The sequence below is a fragment of the Diaporthe batatas genome, assembly GCF_019321695.1.
Source record: "Diaporthe batatas strain CRI 302-4 chromosome Unknown Contig00016, whole genome shotgun sequence".
NCBI classification, from domain to species: Eukaryota; Fungi; Ascomycota; class Sordariomycetes; order Diaporthales; family Diaporthaceae; genus Diaporthe; species Diaporthe batatas.
Window position 1 is genome coordinate 838,192 of NW_025408563.1, and position 24,764 is coordinate 862,955.

The 24,764-nt window shown below is 55.0% G+C and overlaps 4 protein-coding genes across 4 annotated transcripts; all 4 read right to left on the reverse strand.

Moving 5' to 3' along the window:
* Positions 1–2,219: 2,219 nt before the first annotated feature.
* Positions 2,220–4,851, reverse strand: KVR01_011725 (uncharacterized protein). The gene is made up of 2 exons (XM_044792451.1): positions 4,037–4,851; positions 2,220–3,756 (listed from the first exon to the last, which is right to left on the reverse strand). The coding sequence occupies exons 1-2, from the start codon at positions 4,142–4,144 to the stop codon at positions 3,166–3,168; spliced, it is 699 nt and encodes a 232-aa protein (XP_044639434.1). The 5' UTR covers positions 4,145–4,851; the 3' UTR covers positions 2,220–3,165.
* A 7,101-nt stretch (positions 4,852–11,952) lies between these two features.
* On the reverse strand, positions 11,953–14,150 carry KVR01_011807 (uncharacterized protein; the record flags this gene model as incomplete). Its single annotated transcript, XM_044787672.1, has 2 exons — positions 13,169–14,150; positions 11,953–12,019 (listed from the first exon to the last, which is right to left on the reverse strand). Exons 1-2 carry the CDS (start codon positions 13,999–14,001, stop codon positions 11,953–11,955), a joined length of 900 nt encoding a protein of 299 aa, XP_044639516.1. The 5' UTR covers positions 14,002–14,150.
* Positions 14,151–17,838: 3,688 nt separating this feature from the next.
* KVR01_011506 (uncharacterized protein) lies at positions 17,839–19,799 on the reverse strand. The gene is made up of 6 exons (XM_044783855.1): positions 19,551–19,799; positions 19,059–19,483; positions 18,781–18,976; positions 18,525–18,645; positions 18,259–18,417; positions 17,839–18,170 (listed from the first exon to the last, which is right to left on the reverse strand). The coding sequence occupies exons 1-6, from the start codon at positions 19,760–19,762 to the stop codon at positions 18,084–18,086; spliced, it is 1,200 nt and encodes a 399-aa protein (XP_044639215.1). The 5' UTR covers positions 19,763–19,799; the 3' UTR covers positions 17,839–18,083.
* Positions 19,800–20,932: 1,133 nt separating this feature from the next.
* KVR01_011635 (uncharacterized protein) lies at positions 20,933–22,434 on the reverse strand (the record flags this gene model as incomplete). The annotated part of the gene is made up of 4 exons (XM_044794918.1): positions 20,933–21,114; positions 21,180–21,646; positions 21,766–22,365; positions 22,414–22,434. The coding sequence occupies 3 exons, from the start codon at positions 22,432–22,434 to the stop codon at positions 21,224–21,226; spliced, it is 1,044 nt and encodes a 347-aa protein (XP_044639344.1). The 3' UTR covers positions 20,933–21,114; positions 21,180–21,223.
* Between the last annotated feature and the right edge of the window lie 2,330 nt (positions 22,435–24,764).

A 24,764-nucleotide genomic window follows, 5' to 3' on the forward strand; every position in this document is an offset into this window, starting at 1 on the left:
TGGAACGTCGAGGCAAGCTGCTGTGTGTGTGTGTGTGTGTGTCCTGTGTGTGTGGTGAGGCTTGCTAGCGTTTCCCCAGTGCGGGTTTGTCGAGTTGGGCCGGGATATTAGAGGGTCCTCCCTATATCCTTACGGCGGGCAGAATAAATAATACACAACAAAAATACATATAGTGGAGTGTACTACATGTATAATGCGCAAGATGGGGGTACATCCGGACAGATGGGAGCAGACCAACAACGAAAAATGAAAAAACAACAGCAACAAGAAGCAGGATAAGATCTGCACAAGAGCAACCAACTGGGTTGGGTGAAATGTGATGGTGATCCCGCCTGCCCGCCTGGTGGTTCGAGAACTCGGGCCGCCAGGGTAAGGAGGGAAGCAAACCGAGCTAGCTGAGATGATCTTCACGGGGGTTGGGCTGCTGGGTGTGGACCGGCCGGGGGGGATGGTGGAGGAGGAGGGGGGGCCGGCCCAACTGACTAAATACTGTAGAGTTTGTGATGCCCTTGGTTCTCTGCTGCCTGGTATGGGGACGAACGAACGACAAGGCAAGGCGAATGGGGTGCTCAAATCTAGTTTACCAGATGGAGCAAGGCAACCTGGGCCAGATGGGCCGGTCTTATTTGCAAGTGCGCGCGCGTGCTGCACGCGCGTGTGCGTGTGCGTTTCTGCACGCAAGCAGCAACGCACCATGGCCTCGTCGAACCTTGAAGAAGAGGCGGATGAACCAAACCGTGGCTGGCCCGACCGGCTAGGCCCCCCTTGGCCTGTGATAATGAGGAGCGCTGTGTGCCGTACGTCGTCCGGTAGGTAGGTAGGTAGGTAGGTAGGTAGGTAGTGTGAAGAAACCGATCAAGTGTCCCAAATGCGCGTTGGTCGGATGATTAGTTGGTAGCTTGCTGTTTGGCAGGTTTATTATTACAGACGGTGATTAATGACGCCTGTGATTGATGTAATATCCTCCAGCAAGGCAGGGCCAGGACACACAAAAAAAAACAGAGAGTGGAAGATCACCGCAACCCCACAGTCTGAGCACTCGTTTCTGTGATGTGACCATCACTAAAACCAACGGCGGCTTAGTGCCGTCGTTGGTTCAGTATTCAGGTAAGGCATTGGGTATGAAGGGTACGTACGCACCTACGTATACAACATCCCTCCCTCCTCCCTCCCCTCACCTGCCCCCCTGTAGGTGGTAGGTATCGAGACCCAGGAAACACCCCAAGGCACATAGACCTACATACATGCGGAGGGGGACAAAAACGGCCTGGCAACTAGGAAATGATCATCCTTCCTCCACGGTCGTCGGGGATTTTTTCACCACCCCCCTGCGACAGCGGGCAAACGAGCTAGCAAGCACGCACCCAGCAGAAGCTAGAAAGAGAGAACCAAAGAAGGGCACGAAAGGGCCGTAGAATTGCCGCCCTTCAACCAATATACTACCTAGGTAGTGTATGTACTACAGCACCTTGATTGAACCACAGACAGCACAGGGGTCGCTTGCGCGCGGAGGGAGCGAGGAGGCAGCCGGCAGGGAGACAGGGCATACGAACACAGACTTTTGGAGACATGCCATGCCCTCAGGCTCTTCTCTACTCCGCGCCTCGGTTTCCTGTTTCCGTTGTTTCCGTCGTTCCCGTCCGATCAGAGGTGATGTGATGCAAGGCGACCACACACACACACACACACACACAACCAACTTCAGGGGGGGCTTGGGACCCAAAGCTTGAACTTGGTGCCATGTGCCCCATGTGCCTGTTGACGCGTCTGTGTGTGTGTTGTGTGCACACGATGAGTCGTCCTCGGTCACAAGGCAAAAAACTTAAAAAGAAAAGCTGCACATGGTAATCATCCTGAAAGCCAGTCAGTCTGAATCGATCGAGGTGCAGCCGTTAATAAAAGGGGCTAGGCCAGCTAGAGAGTCCGGGGCACCGTTGAGTTAGTTGGGTTTGGTTTGGGGTTGATATCCCCTTTTTTTTCGTCTTGTTTCCGGATCGCGGCCTCGCGGCCGAAACCTATGCCCAGCCCAGGCGCTTGCCGTAATGTCTTCAGTTAGCGCGACATGCTGGACTCGTTATGGTCAGCTCCTTTAGGGAATTCCAGAGAATACGCAACAACCTGTATCATGCAAACGCATAAAAGCTTCGGTGCACGAGGCCAGAAGGGCAGGGCTTGAATGGGCCATTCGTCCCTACGGCGCATGAGGCATGGCCAGTTAAGTAAGTGATCTCCTTTCGTTCGGATGCAAGTCATGACATGGCGGGGCAGGGCAGGGGGGAAAGAAAGGCATGCGAGAGAAAAGGCTGCGTGCGGTCTTCTTCGTTATTAGAAACTGAATTTTGATATTGGGTAAACCGTCTATTTGAGTGTCGCCTGTGGGAAAAAAAAGTCGGAAGCCCGATATTGACAGCATGAACAACATGGTAGTCTCGCTGCAGCCCCGTGGTTGTTGGACAATCCTCCGCGCGTCTTTTTCCGTGGATGCTTGCTTCCTCCATAGCTCCATTTTGATGTTGGGGCTGGCCTGCCCACGTCAACCAAGCCTAGGCGTCCGTCCTGTCAGCCACGCTACAATTACCGAGGTCTGCCTCGCTCGTCCAGAACCGGCCCGCCCGCTTTCGTGCCTCGACCGCCTAGGAGCTGAGGGTGGTGGTGGTGGTTCGACGGGCCATTCGTCGTATCCTCCTCGCGCGGGGGGGAGAGCATCATCAACATGTCGTCGCACTTTGGGCCCGAAAACCCTTTGAACTCCGTAAACACCAATAGCTGTCCTTTTTCAGATCTTGAGATAGATGATCACCTTTCTTTCCCGGGTTGGTCAAACCAGATCCTGACGCCCCAGCAATGCCTCTTTTTTAAATCGTGCGCCATTCGCCAGGTCGTCAAAGTGTTTGGATACTTTAGGGGTATCCTTCGAAACGTAGATGCCAGGCAGAAACACAGACCCGGGCCGGGAGCGTCTGCGGAAGCTGCGACAAAAATCGAAAAAGTTGGAAGTTTCGGGGGAAGACGCCGCGTTTCTGCCGCGTGTTTCCTCGTCGGGGGTCTTTCCTGGACCAGCGGGCCTCTGTCCTCGCGCTCTCGTAATCCGGTAGCACAATCTGTGACATGTCGCCGTGGCTCGGGGGTGGGAAGTGTGGAGCCAGTGTGGCCAAAGGGGCGCGCTCATAATATGACACACTTCTTGTCTCCCTTCCTCCTGTATCGCCTGTCCTCGGGCATGGTGTCGCGACGGCCGGGCGCCGCGCCGTTGGCTGGTCTGGAGCCGCCGCCGCCGGAGTAGGACGCGGCATTTTGCCGCCTTATTATCCTCACAACGTCAAAGAAGGCCTTCTCGACATTGATGCAGTTCTTGGCTGATGCCTCGACAAACTCGCAGCCCAGCTCGCGTGCCAGGGCGTGGCCTTCTTGCGTGGATACCTCGCGCTCGGTCACTCGGTCGCTCTTGTTGCCAACCAGCATGATGGGCACGTTAATTGGGCCGCCGGCGGCGGAAATCGGCGAGCCAGGGTAGGACGGCGAGCCTCCTGTGGACTCCTTGACTCGGTAGATCTGATGATGGAATCTTTTGATGCGCGAAAAGGACGACCGGGAGGAGATGCTGTAGACGAGTACGAAGCCTTCACCGTCTCGAATCCATTGGTCCCGCAACGCGGTGTACTCTTCCTGGCCGGCTGTGTCGAGAACTTCAAGCATGCATGCCTGGCCGTCGATGACGACTTGTTTGCGGTACGAGTCTTCGATCGTGGGATCATACTAAAAGCGGCACACAAGAGGTTAGAATGGATGCTCGTGGGCGCTGCGTTGGCAGGACCTGAGTAGATGGCGATGAGGGGGATTGGTGAGAGCCCGGACAGGCCGCGTCGAGAATTGGCAATCGAAGGGTTGCATCGAAGAATTCTGATGGCTGTGGCGAGGGCGGAGGACAGGAGCCCGAGCCCGAGCCCAAGCCTGAGCCTGAGCCTGAGCCTGAGGCGGTCGCAAGAGGGAGTCTGGTGGCCCAGCATGGGCAGGATCGCAGAGAAGGGCTACTCACGGTCTCTATGAAGTGTTGCAGACACAGCTGGATGGTCAGGGCCGTCTTTCCTACACCACCGTCGCCGAGGACCACGATCTTGTGCGGTGTTGTGAATCTTCCAGCCATTGTGGGGATGCTAAGGAGGGAAGCGCGCGAGGGCCTGTTGTGGCCGTAAGGTCGTGCGACTCAAAGAAGGGTGTCTCTGCAGGAATGGTCGGTGATGATGGTGGCTATCGTCTTGCGGGTGTGGGTGTGTATGTATGTGGGCAAAGTGGGAGGCAGAGGGAGGGAGTGGGAGGAGGGAATGCAGTGTGTTGGTTGAGGAGCAGAGATGTTGGGCGACAAAGCAGGAGGTAGCTGCGGAGGAGGGGTTCGCGGTAGATTGAGCGAGGTGGAGATCAACGGCCGGGTCAGCTAGCAGGGCGGGCGCAGGCGTAGGCGCAGGCGTAGGTGTGGGCGTAGGTACCAGGCTGGAAGGGGCGTGTGTCGGGTGACCAGGGGGGGAATTGTTCTCGGAGAGACAAAGGATGGGATTCCGTGGTCGCGCAGGTATTTGAGACAATGGGGCTCGGAGGGCGAGGCAGGCGATGCAGGCGATGCAGGCAATGCAGGCGAGGCAGCAGAGGCAGCAGAGGCAGAAAAAGGGCCAGAGAGTGTTTTTGAACCTGGTTGTATGTATTGTCGCTGGTCGCTGGCCGGGGTCGGGAGGTGATGGACCGGTTTGGGTGGAGGAGGGAGAGAGTGAAATGGGTGGGTGAGTGGGTGGGTGTGAGTGTGTGCGTGTGCTTGTGCGTGGGTGCGTGGGTGCGTGGTTGCGTGAAAGTTGGGCAAGGCTTGTGCCTTAAGGAATTGGTTTGGGGGGAGGGGGGAGGGAGGGGAGGGGGGTTGTGGACTGGGACTGGGCCTGGGACTGGGCCTGGGACTGGGACTGGGCTGGGGGTGGATTGGGATTGGGATTGGGATTGGACTGGACTGGATTGGATTGGATTGATGCGAGGTGCGTATTAGATGCAAGATGCAAGATGCGGGCAGGGCAGGGCAGTGCGGGAAAAGATCAGGCTGGGATGAAGGGAGCCGGAGCCCGCTTGGTGACGATGAATCGATCCAATCAACAACCCATCAACTTGCTGCTTGATAGATTGATGGACCGACTTGACCTGACTTGAACTGACTGCAGGTCCTTTGCTTGCTTGTTCAATGTTTCCGTCCAGAGATATGGCCAGGGCAGAGGGAGGACTATCAGTATGCCTGTACGGACGAGTGCCGTGTGCAGCCCACGCACGGTCGAGTAAATAATAAGCAATAATAAAAGCGGTGCTCTGTCTGGTCTGGTTCTGGCCTGGTATGATCTGCTGCTGCCGCTGGAACTGCTGCTGGTACTTCTGTGCACACTGCCCACACTCTCTCTCTATCTCTCAGTCTTGTCTGTCTGCCACCCTGCTGCTGCTGCTGTGCCTGTTTGGGGGGAAGGACTGTGGGAATGGTGGAGAAGTGTGGAAAAGAGGGCGGGCGGGCAGGCCCAAGCTTTTGGATTGGGGGGGAGGGTTGTTGTCTTTCTGTCTGTCTATCTATCTGTCTAGGACTGGTTGGTTGACTGGGATGTGGACAAGAGCGCCTAGAGAGACGGGGCAGGACCAGGGCATGATATGCCACCGGAATAACCTAGGGGAAATAGTAAGTGTCCCAGGTGGGAATCGAATTGGGAGTTTGGAAGGCAAAAAAAAAAAAAAAAAGTGCCCAGGCCAGCCGTGCAAGGCGCAGATGTGCGGGTAGGCCCTACCACTGTGGTAGGTGCTTGAGCTGGCTGCTGGCTGGGTACAGATTACCTGGAATACCACCATAGTCCAGCAGGTAGACCTGACGGTAGGCCGCCCAGGCTGGGTTGGGTTGGCAGGGTTGGGTGCTGCGGCAGACGGCAGAGAAGCAATTCCTCGTCCTCGCCCCCACCCGCCACGCATCCCATCCATTACTGTGTAGCCAGTTGCCCCCCTTAACAGCTTGGCATCAAATCTCGCGGCAGCCTTGGTTGGTCCATAGTGCAGCCCTGCTAGAGCAGGTGGCCCAGTCGCAATTTGCCCGCGCCATGTCTCCCCTCGGGATTAATCACTGGGATTCCGTCAAAAAGAAACTGCTGCTATTTGAGGCACGCCAGCAGGCGCCAGCCAGCCCGACTGACTTGCATTGGGTTCCAATGTGGAGAAGAGTGGACTGCCAGGCTGGATTGGATGACCTCTAGTAGAGGAGAGGCAAATGCTGCGTGTCCTGCGGTGGTACTGCTGTTACATAGTACTGTGTAGTCCCTTGGCCGCAGAGGCTCAGAGGCCAGCCAACCCTCGCCCCCCGGCGCACTGTATCCTATCGTACGGCTCGGCATCTGGATGCCAGCCAGATAGCGCACGGCGGCACGGCACGAGCACGTCGTCAACCTGGTGCTGGCCGTTCCGTGGCCGCGGCCGTGGCCGTGGCTATGGCCGACCACCTGTCATTATCCTGCCCGGACACCGGTTCGCAGGTGGGTGGGGTCGGTCAGCAGACCACATGCCCTACCCGTACCGCCGTGCGCACGCAGCGTGGTATGCAGGGCAGGGCAGGGCGAGTTGTTAGGTTGTCCAAGTCAATCCCAATATTCAGCTTGATGAAGGAGTCCCAGCAGGCAGCCAGGATGGGCTGAGAGGGAGCCCCTCGATGCCGAACAGACCCTGCCACCTCGACCCTTGCCATGGATCGCCTCCTGAATCGAGCTCTCGCCCTGCGTGAACTTTGAAGACGGCGGCGGCACCCTGGGATATGGGGCCCTGGGGGGGGGGCCCTGGGGGCAATGGCATGGGCACAGCATGGCAATGGCATGGGTATGGGGCCTGGGCAGGGCATGGGCCTGGGCATGGGTATGGCAATATGTACATACATACAGCATGTAGTGTCTGAGTGTACAGAACTGGACCCATCCCATCCCATCCCGGCATCAATCACAATCACAAGATGACGGTCAACGACAGCTTCCCCGTCCAGGCCAGGCAGCCCAGCCCAAACCCTGCCCGCCTGGCCGCCTGGCCGCCGAGGGCCTCCCGGAAGGGTAGGGGTAGAGCTCAGATTCTTTCGGCGGCCATAATGGTATTGGCGGGAGGCAGGGCCAGACCCACGGCACTGAGGGATCCGCAAGCCTAGGCGAGGTGTTCCGTTTGATGAGCCCCATGGCGAAGGTGGTCCCGCCCCGTCGGGACATGAGGTGCAAAGTGGATGCGGGAAGCCAGGTGCGAGTTGACAGGTGGGCGGGCGGGCGGGCGTGCAGGCTGGGTGGAATAGGGTAATAGTACACAAGAGACACGGCCCCTTGTCTGCTTGTGTCCTGTGTGTGTGTCTTGTCGTGTGTTTGGCACGTCGGGCCTCGGGGGTCGGGGGACGCTACCGTGTTCGGCCATGGGCAGGGCAGGGCTCGCTTGGAGGACCCGAAGGCTCTCCCAAAATACCTAGGTATTGCGACAGCCGAGCGAGCATGGGGAGAAGAGGCTGGCTGGCTGGCTGGCTTGTCAAAGCCTAATAATACGCCCTGGCCCGAGCCCAAGCCCCAAGCCCAGCCCAAAACTCCCCTCTCATCTGGCTTTATTTGGACATGAATGGCGTTGGCACCCGAGGAGGCGAGCGAGACGAGTGATGGAGTGAGCGATGGAGTGACGTGCAATAGGGGTCGATGATCGTGGCAACAATAACGTAGTCGGTTGCTCGCGTGCACGGTGCAGCAAGGCGAGATGCGAGCATGTGGGCACGGTAGGGCGGACGTTGGATAGCATGGCAGCCAAGAACGGGCGAGTCGACAGACAACACAGTCTGATATTGGTCGAGGGCACACTCAAAAGCACTCAGAAGCGCGGGCGCCGTCGAAAGCGTGGGCCATTTCTACACAGTACCAGAGTACCAGAGTACTCCCTACCAAGCCATATGACCGCACCTGCATTTTGGCGGGGGGAACGGGAGCTGGGTCCCCCAATCTGGCAGGGTACAGGGTTAAAAAGGCAGCTCTGCGGTGGACCGGTGGTGCTTGCGGCAGGGATTGATAGTAAATTGAAGATCAAAGTACTCCGTACTGCAGCAAAACAACACCACGCCCGCACACACACACATTATCACCTTATCCAACCACCGATGACCTGGGCATTTTGGAGTTCGAGAAGGGGGCAAAGATCCAGCAGGATTTTGCCGAAATACCGAGTCCGTCAATCTTGAATCGAGACACGGCCAATTAGCCTCAGGCTCAGAAATACATCATGTACCTTTGTACCGTACGGCAGATATCATACGGTCAGACAGACACACACGAGGCAGGAAGGCAGCTGTGCACAGCAAGCAGTCAGCCATTGAACGGTTCAATATGGGAACAACCAGGCTGACTGACAGAGGAAGGTACTCCTTTATCTCTTACTATTAGCTCTATCCGTACGGACACAGGAGGAAGGATGGAAGGATGGAAGGAAGGAAGGAAAGAGCAAGCAAGGTGCCACCACCAGCGCAAGCGAGAAGCTCAGACCATGCCCGCCCACGTGGGAATGGGGCTCTTGCTGCATCGCGAAACATGGGAAATGGGCGAGACGACAAGACAATCAAACAACAGGAAGCCGGGTGGAATGACAGGTCTGCTTTTGATTGTCGTGTCTCGTCAAGGACCGTTGGCTGGGCCTGTCGACACGAGGCGGCCGCTGACATGGCCAGTCTCGTCAATTTCTCGAAACTAATCCATCTCCGCCGTCACCTTCGCGTCTCCAGTCCCCTCCGGTCCCCTCTAGTCCCATTCAGTCTCCATTTCCTAAACCAAATTTCTTTTCTTCCCTTTCCTTTCCCGTTCGGGCCCCTCCTCAGGGCTGTCATCGGTCGTTTTTAGCGATCGCTGGGGACGCCATCAATGATCACGACCTGCCGAACAATAATCAACACCAATAATAACAATAGTACTTAAGTAATAATAATAGCAGTAGTAGTAATACCGGGGACTGGCTGGCGCCGCCGTTCCGCTCTCCGCCAAACCCGTCTGCCCGTGAGAGGCAGAGAGGGTAGGGTAGTAGTAGTACTTAGCAGCTTAGCTAGGCACTCAGACACTCAGACACTGTACTCCATAGTCCACTTTGTATGTACGCGGAACGGGTGACTACGGACCCAGCGTCGCATCGTCCAGGTTGCTCTGACCTGGATACACCTTGATCATCACCTGCTGCACAGTCTCGACCTTCTCCACGAAGAAGCATCGCATGCACCTCAATCAAGCATCTGTAGCTCCCTGTCACTTCGAGACCTCCAAGTCGGCTACTCTTCCATCCCCAAGTACCCGTCCCCCTCCTCCTCCTCCTCCTCCTCCTCAGCCCCCCACCCCCCTGGGCCCCCACCACTTGTGCTGCCCCCCCCCCCCAACCCTGATGCAGAGTGACATGCTGACATGCACCCAGAATGCCAAGACGACCGTCGCCACCGCCGTCGTCAAATAACCCTCGCAGGTGAGCTGCTAACAACTGATCTCACACACGCTATGTAGCGCCAAACCGTCACCATCACCGTCGACATGTCAGGACCGCCCGCAAAAAGGCCTGCACACACCCCCAAACCCCCAAGCTCAGGGCACCCAAAGACCCTGGCCCGATTGTGCTGGGCTCGTCACGACATTTCCAATCGAGCGCTGGCCACTAGGTCTGATCAGGCGAGGGCTGCCGTCGAAAAGCAAGGGGTGGTGGTCAATTTCGGCAAAAGAACCATACCTGCATGCCTCCCAACGTCAACAATCGCCGACTTGCACCCGGCGGCCAAGCCTGTCGCACTTCTCATTCCACTGGGCTCTGATTGATGGTCGACTCGGGCTGCTCGGCCGCCTGGAAACCGGTCGGCACGCCACAAGCCACCACGTTGGCACGGAGGTAGCATGCCAGCCCGCCACCAGGCCCGCCTCACGACCCTCCGGCTCAAGGTTTGAACACACGCAGCAGCGCCATGTCACGTGGACAACACCCTTCACGTCGCCAAACGTCCTAGCCGAGACAGGGGGGGCAGGGGCAGGGGGTCCCGGAGATTAGCACGCCAGAGGTCGAGGCCAGAGATTGCCAGACAACCAGAGAAGGACCAGGCCGACTCCTTCTGGAAGACGCCCGCTTCCCCTGCGCCTGGCCGGACTGCCGTCAACCCAAAATGCATCAGATGTGACACGTCCTTGCTTGGACGGCTGCCGACCACTCGTCCAGAAGCATCGACCGAGCGGTTAAACCCGCCCTCAGCGGCAAGGTAGGAAGGGGTTTGGAAAAGCAATCCACGCATTACGCAATCCACTGCTGCCCTCGTTGCTTTCTCCTTGACAGATCGGCCCGCGGACCGCCGGCTGTGATCCTACCTTACTCCGTACTGCCATCTCAGTCACATGCTTCAGGAAGATGGGTTTTCAGATGCTCGTCAGTACCATCAAGTGTCCAGGGCGACCGAGGCCGGATGTTGGACACCCCGTATCGCGGCTGGACATCGCCTACGAGGCTCTACGGAGAGCTCCCATATCCAAGCATGCCGGGGCTAGCCGGACTTGTGTGCGTGGGCAGCCTGGGGTGGATGGACGGACTGTGGACTTGTCAACGGCTTCCTCCCGCGGGCAGCTGCTTCCAAGCCCGCCGTCGCACATTGTCGTTGTCGTCCACCGATCTCCCGTGTGCGAACCAAGCACAGGAATCTTGATCCCCGGGTCGGCTTGCCCTGCCCTGCCCTGCCCATCGCCACTCCGAAGGACTCTGCCTTGACTGAAACCCGGGCGCTGCATGTTATATCGCAAACACTGCCGTACAGAGGCAGGGGAAGCAATAGATTGTCAACGAGTACCTCCGCGGGGCCGTGGGCGCGTGGGGGTGGCTTCCGGGCGCATAACGGCCATGCGACGTGCCAGCATACCCGGACAAGTACCGCGCATGCCTCGATGTTGCTTCTGTCGCACGCTGGTGGTGGTGGGTAGTTGGCAGGGTCGAGATTCTTCTCCACCCTTCACAATGTCTTGTCTGCTCACGCCAACCAGCACGCACGCTCTCTCTCAGCGTGCGCGCTCTAACCCCCCCCCCCCCCGTTTGCGAACTCAGCCTCGCCCCATGTCCCAGAAGAATAGGACCAGTGCTGCCTGCGTGCCACAATGCTCAACTTTTCCACGGCGGGAAAATCCCCCCCCTTGTCCATCGAGTCAGTCAATGCCGGCGCGGGTACCCGTCAAAAAGTCTCACCCGTGTGCGAGCGTGCCACCAAGCACCGCATGCGAGACAGCCAGTGGCGCGCCGCAGATCAATGGTGTGTTTTATCATATGAGGCTCCCATCCCCCCTCCCATCCAGGCGGCGGTCTGCTGACTGGCGCCTTGCCGCCCACCCGGGGGAGGGAGGGGGGAGATTGCGTATTGTCTGTTCGTGTGCGCGTAATGGGACGCGGGCTTGGCTTTTTTTCCGTCTCATGATGGCCTCTCTGGTTTCATACCCGTCGGTTATTCCCGCGACGTACAATTGTGGAAGGCGGCGCAAGTACGCACTGGGGATTCATCTCTGCGGTGTGTGTGTGTGTGTGTGTGTGTGACATGGGGGGATGTGCTGTTGCGGACTATCCCACTGACGCCAGGCTGAGGCGTCGTTGGACGAGCGGCGATTTGGGCGATGCTGGTTTGATGCAGCACAAGTTCCGATCATGAACGAGGAGCTGGCCGGAGGTCGTGTCCCGCCTCCAGCAAGGCTGCAGGCGCAGTCCAGGCCCCATCGCGCCGTCCCACAAATTCTCAAGTCCCACATGCTTCCAGATGCATGTTGACAGCGAGCGTGAAGAGGATGGGTAGTTACTCGTCCCGCAATCTGCACTCGGGCAGCACGGAAGGGAAGACGTTCCCACCCCGACCCGTAAAGGATGCCCAATCTTCTCGCGTCGCTGGGGGTTAATACCATGGTGTACAAGTTATTTCCGAGGACTGGGTGTAGGAATTTCCCCAGACCAGACGCTTTGGGCCAGAACACCGGGGTCTCTGGACATATTTGGGTGGGAGCGCCGGGTGACGGGGCCACCGCCCCCCTGTGTGGTTAGACCGTCCAACATGACTGCCGCAACGGGCCGGTTGATGACTCGATACCAATCTTCCCGACTGCCAGTGGTGTTCATTTTCAAATACATAGCGCTTGCCCGACCGACCGCTGCTGTGGCTGTTGTCTCTCGCCTACGGAGCTGTGGGTGGGCCCCGCTCCTGGCAAGGCCGAATCGACGCCAAGGAGGGCGTTCCTGTCGAGGAACTTGCCGGTGGGTGCCCCGGTGGTGGAGGAAAATTTTACACGTTTTCTGGTAGCAGTGCTTGCGTTGCGTCTCGCTCTGGCCAGTCTGGCTGGGGTGCCACGGACGGTACCCGGTTTTCCGTTCTGCCCTGACCATGATGCTTGCGCGTATCGTACCTCCGTAATCTTGAGCCTGAGGTTGTAGTAGGAATGCTGGTGTAACGCTTTGGTCGCCGCTGTTTTTGTGGTTCGTTCCTAGCCCACATACGCTCACACGGAGGCATACCCTTTATTGGTCTGGGTGTGTCTCTTGTATCAATATGGCGGTGACAAGGGCGTCGTTCAAGGACCGGATGGCTTTCTCCGAAATGGCCATCCGATGTTCCATTGCAGGGAGGAAGCACTTCATCTTACAGCTGATTTGATGTCTGTAGTGCCATATTTGTTGTGTAGCGTCTGGTATGGGTCTTCGATCGGTCTTCGATCTAAACTTGGCAATTTTCTAGAAGAGGGAGGTTCTAGAGCTTTTGGTGGCAGTGTCTATCATCTGCGTTTAGACCTGCGGAAAATGTGAGAGAATCGCGTTCGCTATACCTGGGTACCTAGGTAGTTAACCGCTGTTGCAAAATGCAGTAGCAATTCAGTCCTAGGCTCTCTCTTCGTGTGATGATGCCACAATGCCTGCTCGTCTCGTCTCTAAAAAGTCCGTGTGAATGAGCAATATTAACGTTTGAATGACAACTCAGAATGCTGAGGAAGGCAGACGAGTAGACGCATGAAACAAGATATGAAATAGCCCAACAACCCAACGCTCTCAAAGAACATCTCGCAGCCTCCTCGCGACCTCAACAAACCCGCCGTCGTCCACCCCAACCCAGAGATCAACCCACCCCTTCGCAGCCTCATACCTCTCGCTCCCGACCTGCCAGTCCTCCTCCCCGTCCCGCTCCACGTAGATGGTCCGCAGCCCCAGCTTCCTCGCGGCGTCGAGGTCGTTGAGGTGCGCGGCGACCATGGCCACCTCGCCGGGCTCGCACCCCAGCCTCTCGACCGCGCCGAGGTACACCCTCGGGTCGGGCTTGTAGGCCCCAAAGTCCTCGGCGGACAGGAGCCTGCCGAACCCGAGCGACCCGAAGGCGTCCAGGTCCTCCAGCAGGGCGCGGTTCCCGTTCGACAGGGTCGCCGTGACGAGGCCGAGGCCGAGGCCGGCCCCGCCGTCCCCATCCCCATCCCCGCCGCCGGCACCCAGCGCCCGCAGCCCGCCCGCCGAGTCGGGCCACGGCGTGAGCCGGTGCCAGACGAGACTCAGCTCCCGCACCTCCCCCGCCGCGGCCGCGGCCGCGTCCTCGCCGCCACCCGGCACGGCGGCAAAAACCCCCCACAGCCCGTGGCGCCGCAGCAGCGCCACGAGGCTGTCGTGGTGGTGCGCGTCGACGTCCTTCCACGCGTCCAGCCCGGGCCGGAACCCGTGCGTGAACCGCTTGTAGCTGTCGCGCCACTCCTGCGCGAGGGCGGCGACGTGCGCGGGCGTCAGGGCGGCCGCGCGCGCCTCGGCATCGGCGCGCTCGGCGGCCTCGTCCTCTGTCGTGGCCGAGCGGCGGCGCTGGAGGCTGTGTCCTTGCGGCTTGAGGGCTGCGGTCAGGGCGGCTTCTACGGGGCGCCGCCAGTCTACTACTGTGCCGAAGACGTCGAAGGTTAGGGCTTTTAGGCCTCTTAGGGTTTTGGGGTTGTGGTCTGGCATTTTTTTTTTATTCTTGTTGTTCTTTTATTAAACTGCCTTTGGTTGGGCTTGTTTTCGTGGGTGGGTTGGGTGTTGGGATATATCTGATGAGGCAGGGGTTGAATCAGTTGGTAGTCATCGTGAGATGCCGTCTCCGAACGGCCCTCGGCTATTGCTCTGATGATTATTTTGGAGTTAGGCGGGGCCGTTGCTAAAGTCTCCCCACTACTGCTTAGGCACTTAAGTAAGTAGGGTGAGTTTTGACGTCAACTATTCCAGATGCTAAGACTTCCCCGGACTTTGCTATTGGCGCCGAGTAATAATTACCAACCGGAGTACCACAGATATGATCGTCGCCTAGTCGGCGACTGAAATACTCCGCAACTGCCGTGTTGTTAGCGAGAGATGATTGACGGCTGGGAGGCAGGGTCAATAAGCTTTCCTAGCCTCCGACTAGTCTCCCAAATATTTGACTTGTGACCCAGACTTGATTTGAAATGTCTATTGTGCGTGTTACCTCTTCGCTGTGTCTTTTCAAGATTGCGTTGAGCCCCCATTGGCCCCAACTTCACGAGGATGTCGCCAGTTGCATGCAATTCCACCGAGATAATAACTGTATTGAAGTATTCAATGCAGAGCAGCTTCTCGTGCAGAATAGACCAAGAGAAGGCTCACGGGCCAATGAACCATTGCGGCCCTGTCTGCGTATATAGAGGGCTCAGTTAAAATTAACATATTTTCCGTGAGAACGGAAATTCACATACCCTTAATTAGAAGGTATATACCCTCCCTACTATTCAACCAATTAGAGTATAGAACCTTAAAGTCTTTATAACTTTAATAAATAAGGCTTCTCTATAATAAGGGATTATAAATAGAGTAGGTTAGTCCTTTAGGAACTTAAGTTATATCTATTAGCCCTACTTATAGCCTTTTACTATACTTTATACTTTAGGGCTTACCCCCTTCACTCTAGCTAGCCCTTTTAAGAAGAAGTTGTTTTATATAGAATACTTTTTAGTTAGTAGATAGGTATGCGACTTTTGATTAAGGGTATGCGAATTTCCGTTCTCTTTTCCGTGCTCTATGGATGAATACTCAACCGAGTTCAAGCTGGCTTTTGTGCGCGTCTTCTACGTGCTGTTGGCTCATCGAGGTCCTGACCTCGGGATTTCCTCCAACATGAAGGGTTATATCTGGTCTGTTTCCACTGTATCGTAGTTTCGCTGCGATCAGGGGTTTTCTTGGTTCAACTATGGCTTCCATGCCGGCCATCTAATCAATATGGATTGGCTGATAGACATGGATCGCGCGCAGTGGTATCCATTGATTTGTTCAATCCAGTTCTGCTTGTGCCAGGAGTTGCTAGCCCACGAATGGGCAGGAGGAAAATGTAGAATGTTACTTGTTACCACTTTCACACCGGGATACCGATGATGTCTTACTGTTAATGCGCTTACTTCGAATATGGCCCTGGCCACTGCTCGAAGGACATCAATGCAACTATTGCCTTGGTTGGTCGCCTGATCACAGTGCTCGCTCACTTTGATGCATGCTCTGGGCCGGGGAACCAACCAGCTTGTGTACCCTAGGGTAAGCTAAACTCCAGTTGACCTCATGCATACACCAGTTCCGCTGATCCAGGCGAAGATATCGCAGAACAACTTCAACGCTGGACAATATTTGAGCCCAAAATACCTACTCTGGTTGCTTTGATTCTGGCATTGCTACTTTTCGATCCTTGCCTTCTTAGAAAAGACTCGTAGCCAGAGGTCAGAATTATCTCTACCGTCTCTGGGACCCGTGGCTTTCATGGGGAAGCTAAAGAATCTTACTTCAAAATCCACACTGAAGATGGTCGGGCCTATGGATGACCCCAGTCGATCAGAATGCAACACTTTCCGAATTCACGCGGCATCCTGTCAACAGTCGACCAATATTTCACGCTCTGCCTTAGAAGCCCAGCAGCCAGCGAACACGTGTTCAAGATTCGCTGGAGCATCAATACCAAATACAAATCTTCACGATTTATACGCAGCACTGTACATGAAAGTGCCTTGACAGTCTCATGTTCAAATCACTTTCACTTCACAATGGTTCTCTTTCCCTTTTGCTCTGTGCCATTGCATCCAGATGTCATCAAGGGCGCTGCGAGCCTCTACCTAGGTAGGGCTGCTGAATTCCATTACTAGTAGCCGTCTATCGCCACTTAAATATTATACAGGACTGGCAATTGCCACCTGTCATTCCCAAAACCGGCTATTACCAAAAACCGACTGTTAACAAAAAACTGGCTGCCACCAAAAGCAGCTGCCACCAAAAAAAAACAGCCGCGACCGAAAAAATAGCTGCCAAGGTGCTATGCATTGGCTACCCCGTATCTTGACACCATCCCATTGTGAAGAAAGGTCGTTCCGTTGTCAATAGGGGTCTTCAAATCCGTGCAGGCGGGCGATTTCAGCGGTGACTCGAGCCTCCGTGGCGGCGAGACGATGCGGCACGAGATGGGCGAGATGGGCGAGATGGCCGACTTGAGCCTGGCTGACCCGCGACGTGCCACCCCGGCGTATTGAATGCTCGGCCTATCTCCGCCGCCTCATTAACAGAGTGCTTTCGACAGTCCAGGCATAAACGACGCGTTAAGACTTGGCAATGCTCCAGGTTTCTGTGTTTGGCGCAGTCTTGCTTGCAGGGGCAGTATATACCCCTAGAGTCTGCCAATGCGGTCCCAGCATTCATGGTCTCAAGCGGCAGATCAGGTCGCCGCGCTCGCCGCGCTCGCCGCGCCTCGCGATCCCCACTGGGCTTGCCACACAGTGAACCCATTCTTCTCTGGAGTACCTGGACGTGGAAGACTGTCCACTTGAATGTGGTTCGGGCTTTAAGTCTTTTGAATGTTGGCTTCTCTGGAGGGGAGTACTCTCGAATATCTTGCAGGCGAGACTTGTATTCAGACAATCTCAAAAACGGCTGTGTTCTGATGGATGGAGAAACCAGGGACAAATCTTGAAGACTTGGGTCTATTTTATACCACGAGCGTACTCTGCCATTCAGTCCTTGTAAGTCACACATAAGGGATGTTCATAGATGCAAACAAGCTGTTAGGAAGAGCGCGAAACACAGCAACGTGGCAATCACAAGTTTACGCTGCTGAGCTCGCAGGCTGACATGTAGACTAAGGAAGCTTCGCCACAAATTTCTGTTTTACCTTGCTGTCTGCTGACTGGAGAGTAAATGGGTGCACTAGGTTTCTGTCTCGGTGACAAGCAACGTCTACTTGTTAGTATGGATGGACCGTTAGCGATTTCTGATGCGGTGTGTACGAACGCCGTCAATCTAAGGCTGGCGTTAGATGAGGACTACGTGTATAAGTTTTAAACCATAGCTAGGCCAGTCGCTCATATAACCATTGTGTCCACCCCCCCCCCCCTAAAGGTGTGGGTGTATCCATTTCCTCTCGGCTCACTGTGTCTCCCGCCGCGGTGGTCACTATGCACTTGGTCAAGGGCGACAAACTGTAAGAGTTTGTGTATGTCGTGGCCTCAAGTCCTAGGGTTGTGGTATGTCGATGGACATCCCGCCCCGGAGAATGCTCCACGGTACCTGCAGAAGAGACGCATAAGGGCAGTAGTGGATGTCTTCACCCAACGCGACCTCCTACTGCCTTCGGCCTCCACGAGATCCACCGGGTTTTCGGTACCGGTACCCCCTTCAATTGAGTCACAGACAGCCGGATGGTCATCAGATGGCGCATTGAATTGGAACCCGCCGAGACGTATCTCTACATGTATAGCCCAGCCGGCGCTGTGACCACTACGCCGCTCTAGGGTCGTATACACCTAAACTTTATACATGTTACTCGAGAAATGTCCACAGTTGAAATTGGAGACGTAACTACGTACATCCCACCTGGGCACTGGTCCTATTCAATGCCTACCCTAAAGTTGTACCAGTTGGCCCCGCGACTTGAAAGCTGTACCGAGCTTTTTCAAAGTCCTCGAGTTTGGACTTGTGGCTGCTGATGTCTGTCAATGAACGTCGTTACTACTATCCCTGCCACCAACCCAGCCTCAGCGCGTTTCTGGGTTCCGGCCCCATTCAAGTTATTCAGAAGCCTTGACGTGGTCAACGAATTCTACAATATCCTTCCATAAGACATCCGGAAGTTCGAGGGCAGCGAAATGTCCGCCCTAAACACATCAACGTCAGTGGTCCCCATGCCTTTAGCTGTGTGACTGCAACATTTTGAAAGAGGGAAGAAAAGGAATTGGTAACCACCTTATCGTGAGCCCGGTAGAAAGTGACCCTACCCGTGGCATCACACCAACTCTTCGGTACGCAAGTGATCTCGAACGGGAAATAAGAATAGCCGAAGGGCTTCTTGTGGTCGCCGAGACCCCAGAAGTTGGAGATCTTCTCGATATCGGCATTGACGAGCTGATCACGACATCCAATTGTCAGTATCCATCAATGATTTAGACCCCCGGCGCCCGATAGACATTCGGAATACGGGGCGCTCAAGGTGTGTCGGTAGTAGGCCTTACCTCTCGGTAGCCCCAGATGCTTGAAGGGTAGCAGCCGGTGAACCAATATAGCGAGACGTTGTCGAGGATATCCTGCATGGACGGGGTCGCGTGTGACCAAAGGACCATCTTCTCGCCGATCCTGGTGGCGCGGCTCAGCTTGATTAGTGACTGCAACAAGTGTTTCCCCCTATAATTTCGCCATCCTGTCGCACCTCGCCGACAGGGAAGCTCTGATGGCTATCCGCCCCAAGAGGTTGCTGGTTCTTCGACTCACCAAGACAATAGGCCCTGCGGGCTGCTTGCAACCGCCAGACCGACCGTCGAGGGCTTGGTGCCTTGAATCAGGGCGTAAGCCGAACCAGTGGCGCGGAAGTCTTCCACCCGTTTCAGTGTCACCAGTTCCTGTTCCGTCGGAGGGGCTACTCCTTCCTCCTTAGGCGGCGTCAAGAACAGCATGTTTACATGAGCACCTGCACGATGTGATTTAGCCTGCAAGCCCCCAATCTCTCCAGTGTAACAGCCAGGAGCGCCGGGATGAGGTTAAAACTGTACCAATGCACTCGTCAAACCCCTTGAACATGTGGATCGCCAGCGCCGAGCCGAAATCCCCGCCCTGCGCGATATAGCCAGGGGCCCCGAAGCCCAGCTTGAGCATGAGCTTGTGCAGGATGCGCGCGGCGTCTGGCGTCTGCATGTTCTTGCTCGTGCCGACGGCCGTGAACCCGTATCCAGGCAGCGAGGGGACTACGATGTGGTACGGCAGCGAGGCCGGGTCCGAGGCGTGGGCTGCTTGTAGCTTGAGCAGCAGCGGCATGAACTCGAGAAACGAGCCGGGCCAGCCGTGCATGAGGATGAGGGGCGTGGCGTCCTCGCGGGCCGAGAAGAGGGCGGCGAAGTGGACGTTGTACTCCTCGCCGTCGTCCTCGACGGCGAGCTTGAAGTTGGGCACGCTGTTGATCCTCTCCTGGTATTTGGCCCTGGTTTTTTAAGGTTTCTTCGTCAGCTTACTGATGTTATGTACAGGCCGGTGTGTTGTGTGCTTGCCACTCATAGTTCTGCCACTGCGAGATGGTGTTGGAAAGCCAGTCACGGCTGATGCCGAACCGCTCGTCGGGCTGGCTGCTGTTCTCCCATGTTGCGATGGGCAGAGGACGCTTGAGTAGAGCATTCAGTGCGTCGATGTCCTCCTGCGCCAGAGTGAAGTTGAACCTAGAGAGGTCCGCAACAGCGTGAGGCGGGTGAGAGAGTCGATCCATGGTTGTTCTTGCCTGTAGTTGCTACAGAAGGGGAATTTAATCGATTGACTGAGATGATCGACTGGGAGCTGGAGTGTTGTGAAGTAATACGCCCGCACCAGATCTGACGTGGACCCCGCCTGCGCCACACGTGAACACGAATACCATACCTGCCTCAGGCCCAGAGTCTCGGCATCCAGCCATTTTGAGTTCGAGATCGGAAATTCACGTACCCAAAATCGAAAGGCGCAAACCTTTTCAGCTATCTACACCTTCACCAGGGTAACAAACGTTAAATCCTGAAGTCTCAACCCACCTAGGCCCACACAACTCCAATACTTAACTAAATCAGGAGAACACACTAGGGACCAAGGTAGTAGATACTATTCCTAAAGAGTTAACCGATCTATTCAAGTCTCTATACTATAAAGTTTACTAGAAAGACGACTTACCCTTTATAGTGGGGCGAGTAGGCCTCTACTATAGAAAATAACGTTTATTGCCCCTGTGGAGGTGTAGTTAATTAAAGTATAAAACTGTTCTTTGTGATTTTAGGGATATAAGCAGGGCGGGTTGGTCCCCTAGGAACTCAGGTCGTGCCTACCGGCCCTACTCACGGCCCTCCGTTGTACTTCGCGCTTCGAGGCTTGCCCCCTTTACCCTGGCCGGCCCTTTCGTGAGAAGTCTTGTATAGGATACTTTCTTGGTTAGTAGAGGGTATGTGCCTTCTGATTTTGGGTACGTGAATTTCCGATCTCTTGAGTTTGAACTGTCTGGGCCTTGTCCGGTGTTCCGATATCTCACGTCAGCGCTATTATCTACAACCAGAGTTGTAAATATACATCATTTATATATTTATACATTTGTACAATTTTATATAAACTTTTGTCATGAGTCTGTCTACAACATAATGCGCTTGGGATAGAGGAGGGTGTTCTCCTCACACTGCCCTTTAATCCAACCATCATAGTCTAGATCGCGGAGCTGATGTCTTCAAGGACACTCACTGTGGCCCTGACCTCACTATTCTTCATCAAATTGCAGTTGACGATCCCAGCAATTATAATCATATTCACCACAAATTCTTCAACTTCTTAACATCTGCACGAGATCTAACAGCCCTCTAGCGCCAGCTGCGGATTATTAATGCTTAATCCAGTGTGACAACCTCACTCACGTCCAACAAATGCTCTCTGGTGAGGGTCCCCACCGCTCAAAGTCTGTGACGCTACAATTCTGGTAACGCAAAAAGCGAACTTCATCCGAAGCCATCTTATATTTCCACATTCCGGTGTCTACGCGGTCTTTTGGGGCGGCGCGAACAATGTTGGCGGCTACGGAACATGTGGCTGAAAGTGGATCGTTTTGATGGCCTAAGACCTGCGTAGATTAGCTTTTCTAGATCTTTTCTAGATGAAGCTTGGGTTGCAGACATTACCTAAACAGTGGATTTAAACCATCATTACTATCTCCTGCTCCGCTTCACGGGCCTGCTGCCAGTGAATGACCCCAGACAGAGATCCAGTCCCGACCAAACGAGCCTTGCGAATCCTGGCCGCACGCGTGGGTTATACTTGGCTTGAAACGCGTGATCATGGCGAACCCTGGGCCAGAGGATGTGCCGGCGTGGGGAGTGACGGCCCACTCCTGTCCTTGACCGGCATCTTGTCGAGGATCCTGCTCAGCCGGATGCTTCTTTTCGTAGGTGATGATCTGTTCGTTTCCAGGATTGGAGAGATGCAATTGGTAGAACCAGAACGCAGCGCTGTGCGGAGGGCCGCCTGTCGATGGATGCTTCCCGGTAGGAAACTCGAGGCATACCAGCCTGCCATTGGGCCGGGCGAGGAGTTGCTGCATTCTCGCTGCCCATTTTGGCCGCGAAGAGGGAGGAATTGCGCAGAAGAACTGAAGTTTGATCAACAATTAGCCCCAGCAGGGGTGGGCGACTCCAGGTGGGGAGGCGAACAAGGCCCTGTGACCACTGCAAGGCAGCACGGTGTATCGAGGACTTGGGCAGGGCTTACAGTGTAGTCAAAAATCAAATCAAACTTCTCAACGCCGGCATCGGCCAGCCAGTCATCTGAGAAGAAGTCGCCAGAGACCCAGCGGACATGACCTGGGGAGGGGTGCTGGTTCTCGGCCCAGAAGCGCATTGGCGGGTCGATGGCAGTGACCTCCTGTGGCTCCGCGTATTGTGCTTCCAGGAACTTATCGACGCCGTCCAGGTGTTTCCTGGCAGCATGCAGCGCAGTCGGTGAGATCTCGAGCCCGACCACGTCGTAGCCGAACACCTTGGCCAGGAGTACCGCGTCGTAGCCCGTTCCGCAAGCTGGCACGAGGGCTGTCTTCTTGGAAGCCGGAGCTGAGGCTGTCGATGAGGTGTCTTGTTGGACGAGCCCGTGGCCAACGAAGTCGCTCAGCAGCCCTGGGTCGGGGTATGTACCGTCGAAGAGCTCAGGGTAGGTGAGGAGGGTCTCGCGCAGGGCGAGGCTGGGCCCGCCGCGGTCCCAGCTGGTGATCTGGCGCTCCCACAGCTGGTTCCATAAGAAACCGTGCTCTTGGAGAGGCTTGTCCTTGAAGTGATCCTGGAGAGTCGTTAGCCGGGAGGTCCGGGTCGGAACAGTCTACATGCCAGATTGCCGCCGACGGAGCTTGCTCGATGGCTTACTTACCTGCAGGCTCGGAGCAGACATGGCAGACGATGGAGAAGGAGGATAAAATACCCGACGATCCTATTGCTTCAACAGGAATTCACTAATGTTGCTGGTGCACCTCCTGCCGGGGAGAGAAATGAAGTGTTCCCCAAGTCAATCCCTTGTCGACCTGGTCGTGCTCTTTCGTCCAGTGCTGGATATCCTGATCCGTCTTGTGAATTTTATCGACCGTGTGATCAGTTATGGGGAAGAATGTCGTAGTTATCAAGTTTGGGTCAGCACGGTGCAAGATCTTGCAGTCTCGTGAAGAGACCAACACTGTTGGGGACAAACGGCCGATGAATCATTGCCGTTCCAGGATGTCCGGGCACTCAGCTCCGGGCGGCTCCGCAGCGGCATTGTGCAGTCGCTCCACCCAGCCAGGTATTGCCACACATGTCTCGAAGCACGGGATCTGCTCGGTCTGCGACATCACACAAACCTTTGCAATTCCCATCGACTGGATTTGAGGTGATAGATAAAAGCCAACTGATCGAAGAAGAACTCATTGAAGGATACAATACTCAGAACTATTACCCTGTAAAGCAGGGTGATGTTTTCAACGGTCAATATCAAGCCATCCTCAAACTTGGGTTTAAGGCTTCATCAACTATATGGCTCTCTAAGGACCTCCAGTACGTTGCATTCTTGAATTGAGGGCGACCGCGAAGGCCTTATCATGCCGGACGCATTTCGTGCTCCAGAAGCTATAATGAATTTGGCTTGGGGATACCCTGTGGATATATGGGCCCTAGTCCAAACGGTAAGCATATCACCCTTAACTTTTGAAGAATTAGCTAAGCAGGTCAGGCGTGGTTTATGCTCGAAGGAATTCCGATGTTCGAGTGTGAAGACGAAGACGGTCACTACAATGTCGAGGTCCAATTCGCCAGCATGATAGCTGCACATGGCCCTGCCCCTCTGCATATGATCAGGAAAGATAAAGAGGACTTTCTCGAGATCTGGGATGAATACGGTAGGGATGAATATCTCGCTGGACACATGAAACCTGAAGAGTCACTGACAGGTGATAGGTAATTGGATATCAGAGGTGCCCATACCCAAAAATGCGGCTTTCGAAGACAAAAGTCAAGCACTTGCAAGGCCGTGAGAAATGCAAATTCATTGCCTTTTTCAGGAGAGTCATGTGTTGGGACCCAAAAGAGAGACCGACCGTCAAACAAATGTTGGATGATGCATGGCTGCAGCCTGACGAAGTGAGTCCGGCCTCCTTTCATAGCTGATTCTTGAGGAATGGAACTGCCTAATGTCTCTGAGAATAATGTTGAATGAGACGTGTTCTTAATTATTATTCATGCACCGCTACCTTACTACTCATACCTCAAAGGTCCATGTTGCGGATAGATCGCCTCCTCTGCTCTTCCTTCTGTGTTGTACTTATCCCGTCTTCGTTCTTAACAGTACTATACCACCTCTGTAGGTCTAGCTGAAACCTAGGAAAAGAATTCTAGTATATTCCTAGTGTTGGGGGTACTAACCCGTAAATTTCTAAATGGTAAGACTATTATTTCTTAACTTGAATAGTGTGGTGGTATAGAGCTTACATGCTACTTATTAGGAGACTGGGAATTCTGGACTTTTGGCCCGGCGATCCTTTCAGTAAGCAGTCAGTTGGATTGGTCTCAAATATTCCGCAGTGCAACTAGTCATAGGCCCGAATCTTAGCCAAAGCAAACCGGTTGAATCAGGAGTACGCTCTGACTTGTATTTAATACGGTAGTCACTACCCAGCGTGGTTCAATGTTTCACATTGCTCCAGCGCACAATTCCAGCGCGACTAAGAAGTTATGCTTGAAGGTCATCCTCCGATAGTGGAATCCAGTGATCCATATATATAGGAGCGGCCTAGAATATAAATTAGCAAGTACGTAGGGACGGTATTATGAACCAAAGAGGAAGCACTTACAATAACATAGCACTCATGGCGGCGTTCAGGGAAATCAGGTATTGAAAAGCGGGTCTTGTTACCGTCTATACTTCTCTGACACCTAACAATCCCATCAAAGGCCCAGATCTCGTGCTTTGGGATCGGCAGCCCATATTCTTTCAGCCAAGCCAGACAGGCATGCTGGTTCTCACGAAGCCGCTTGTCATTAGTCTCAGAGATGGTCTTCTCGAGATTCTCGACTGCAAACTGCAAACTCTTGTAATCTTGCTTTGTACAGACTGTTTCAGGTGGGGGTACGGCGGGCGTGCTATCGGCCGAAGGCCCTCTTCGGGATAAAAATAACCCCATATTGTTGTTGTACTGAAGGATGACGACGGCCTAATGCGAGCAGTAAAAGCGGAGAGAGGGTATGGCCAAACAC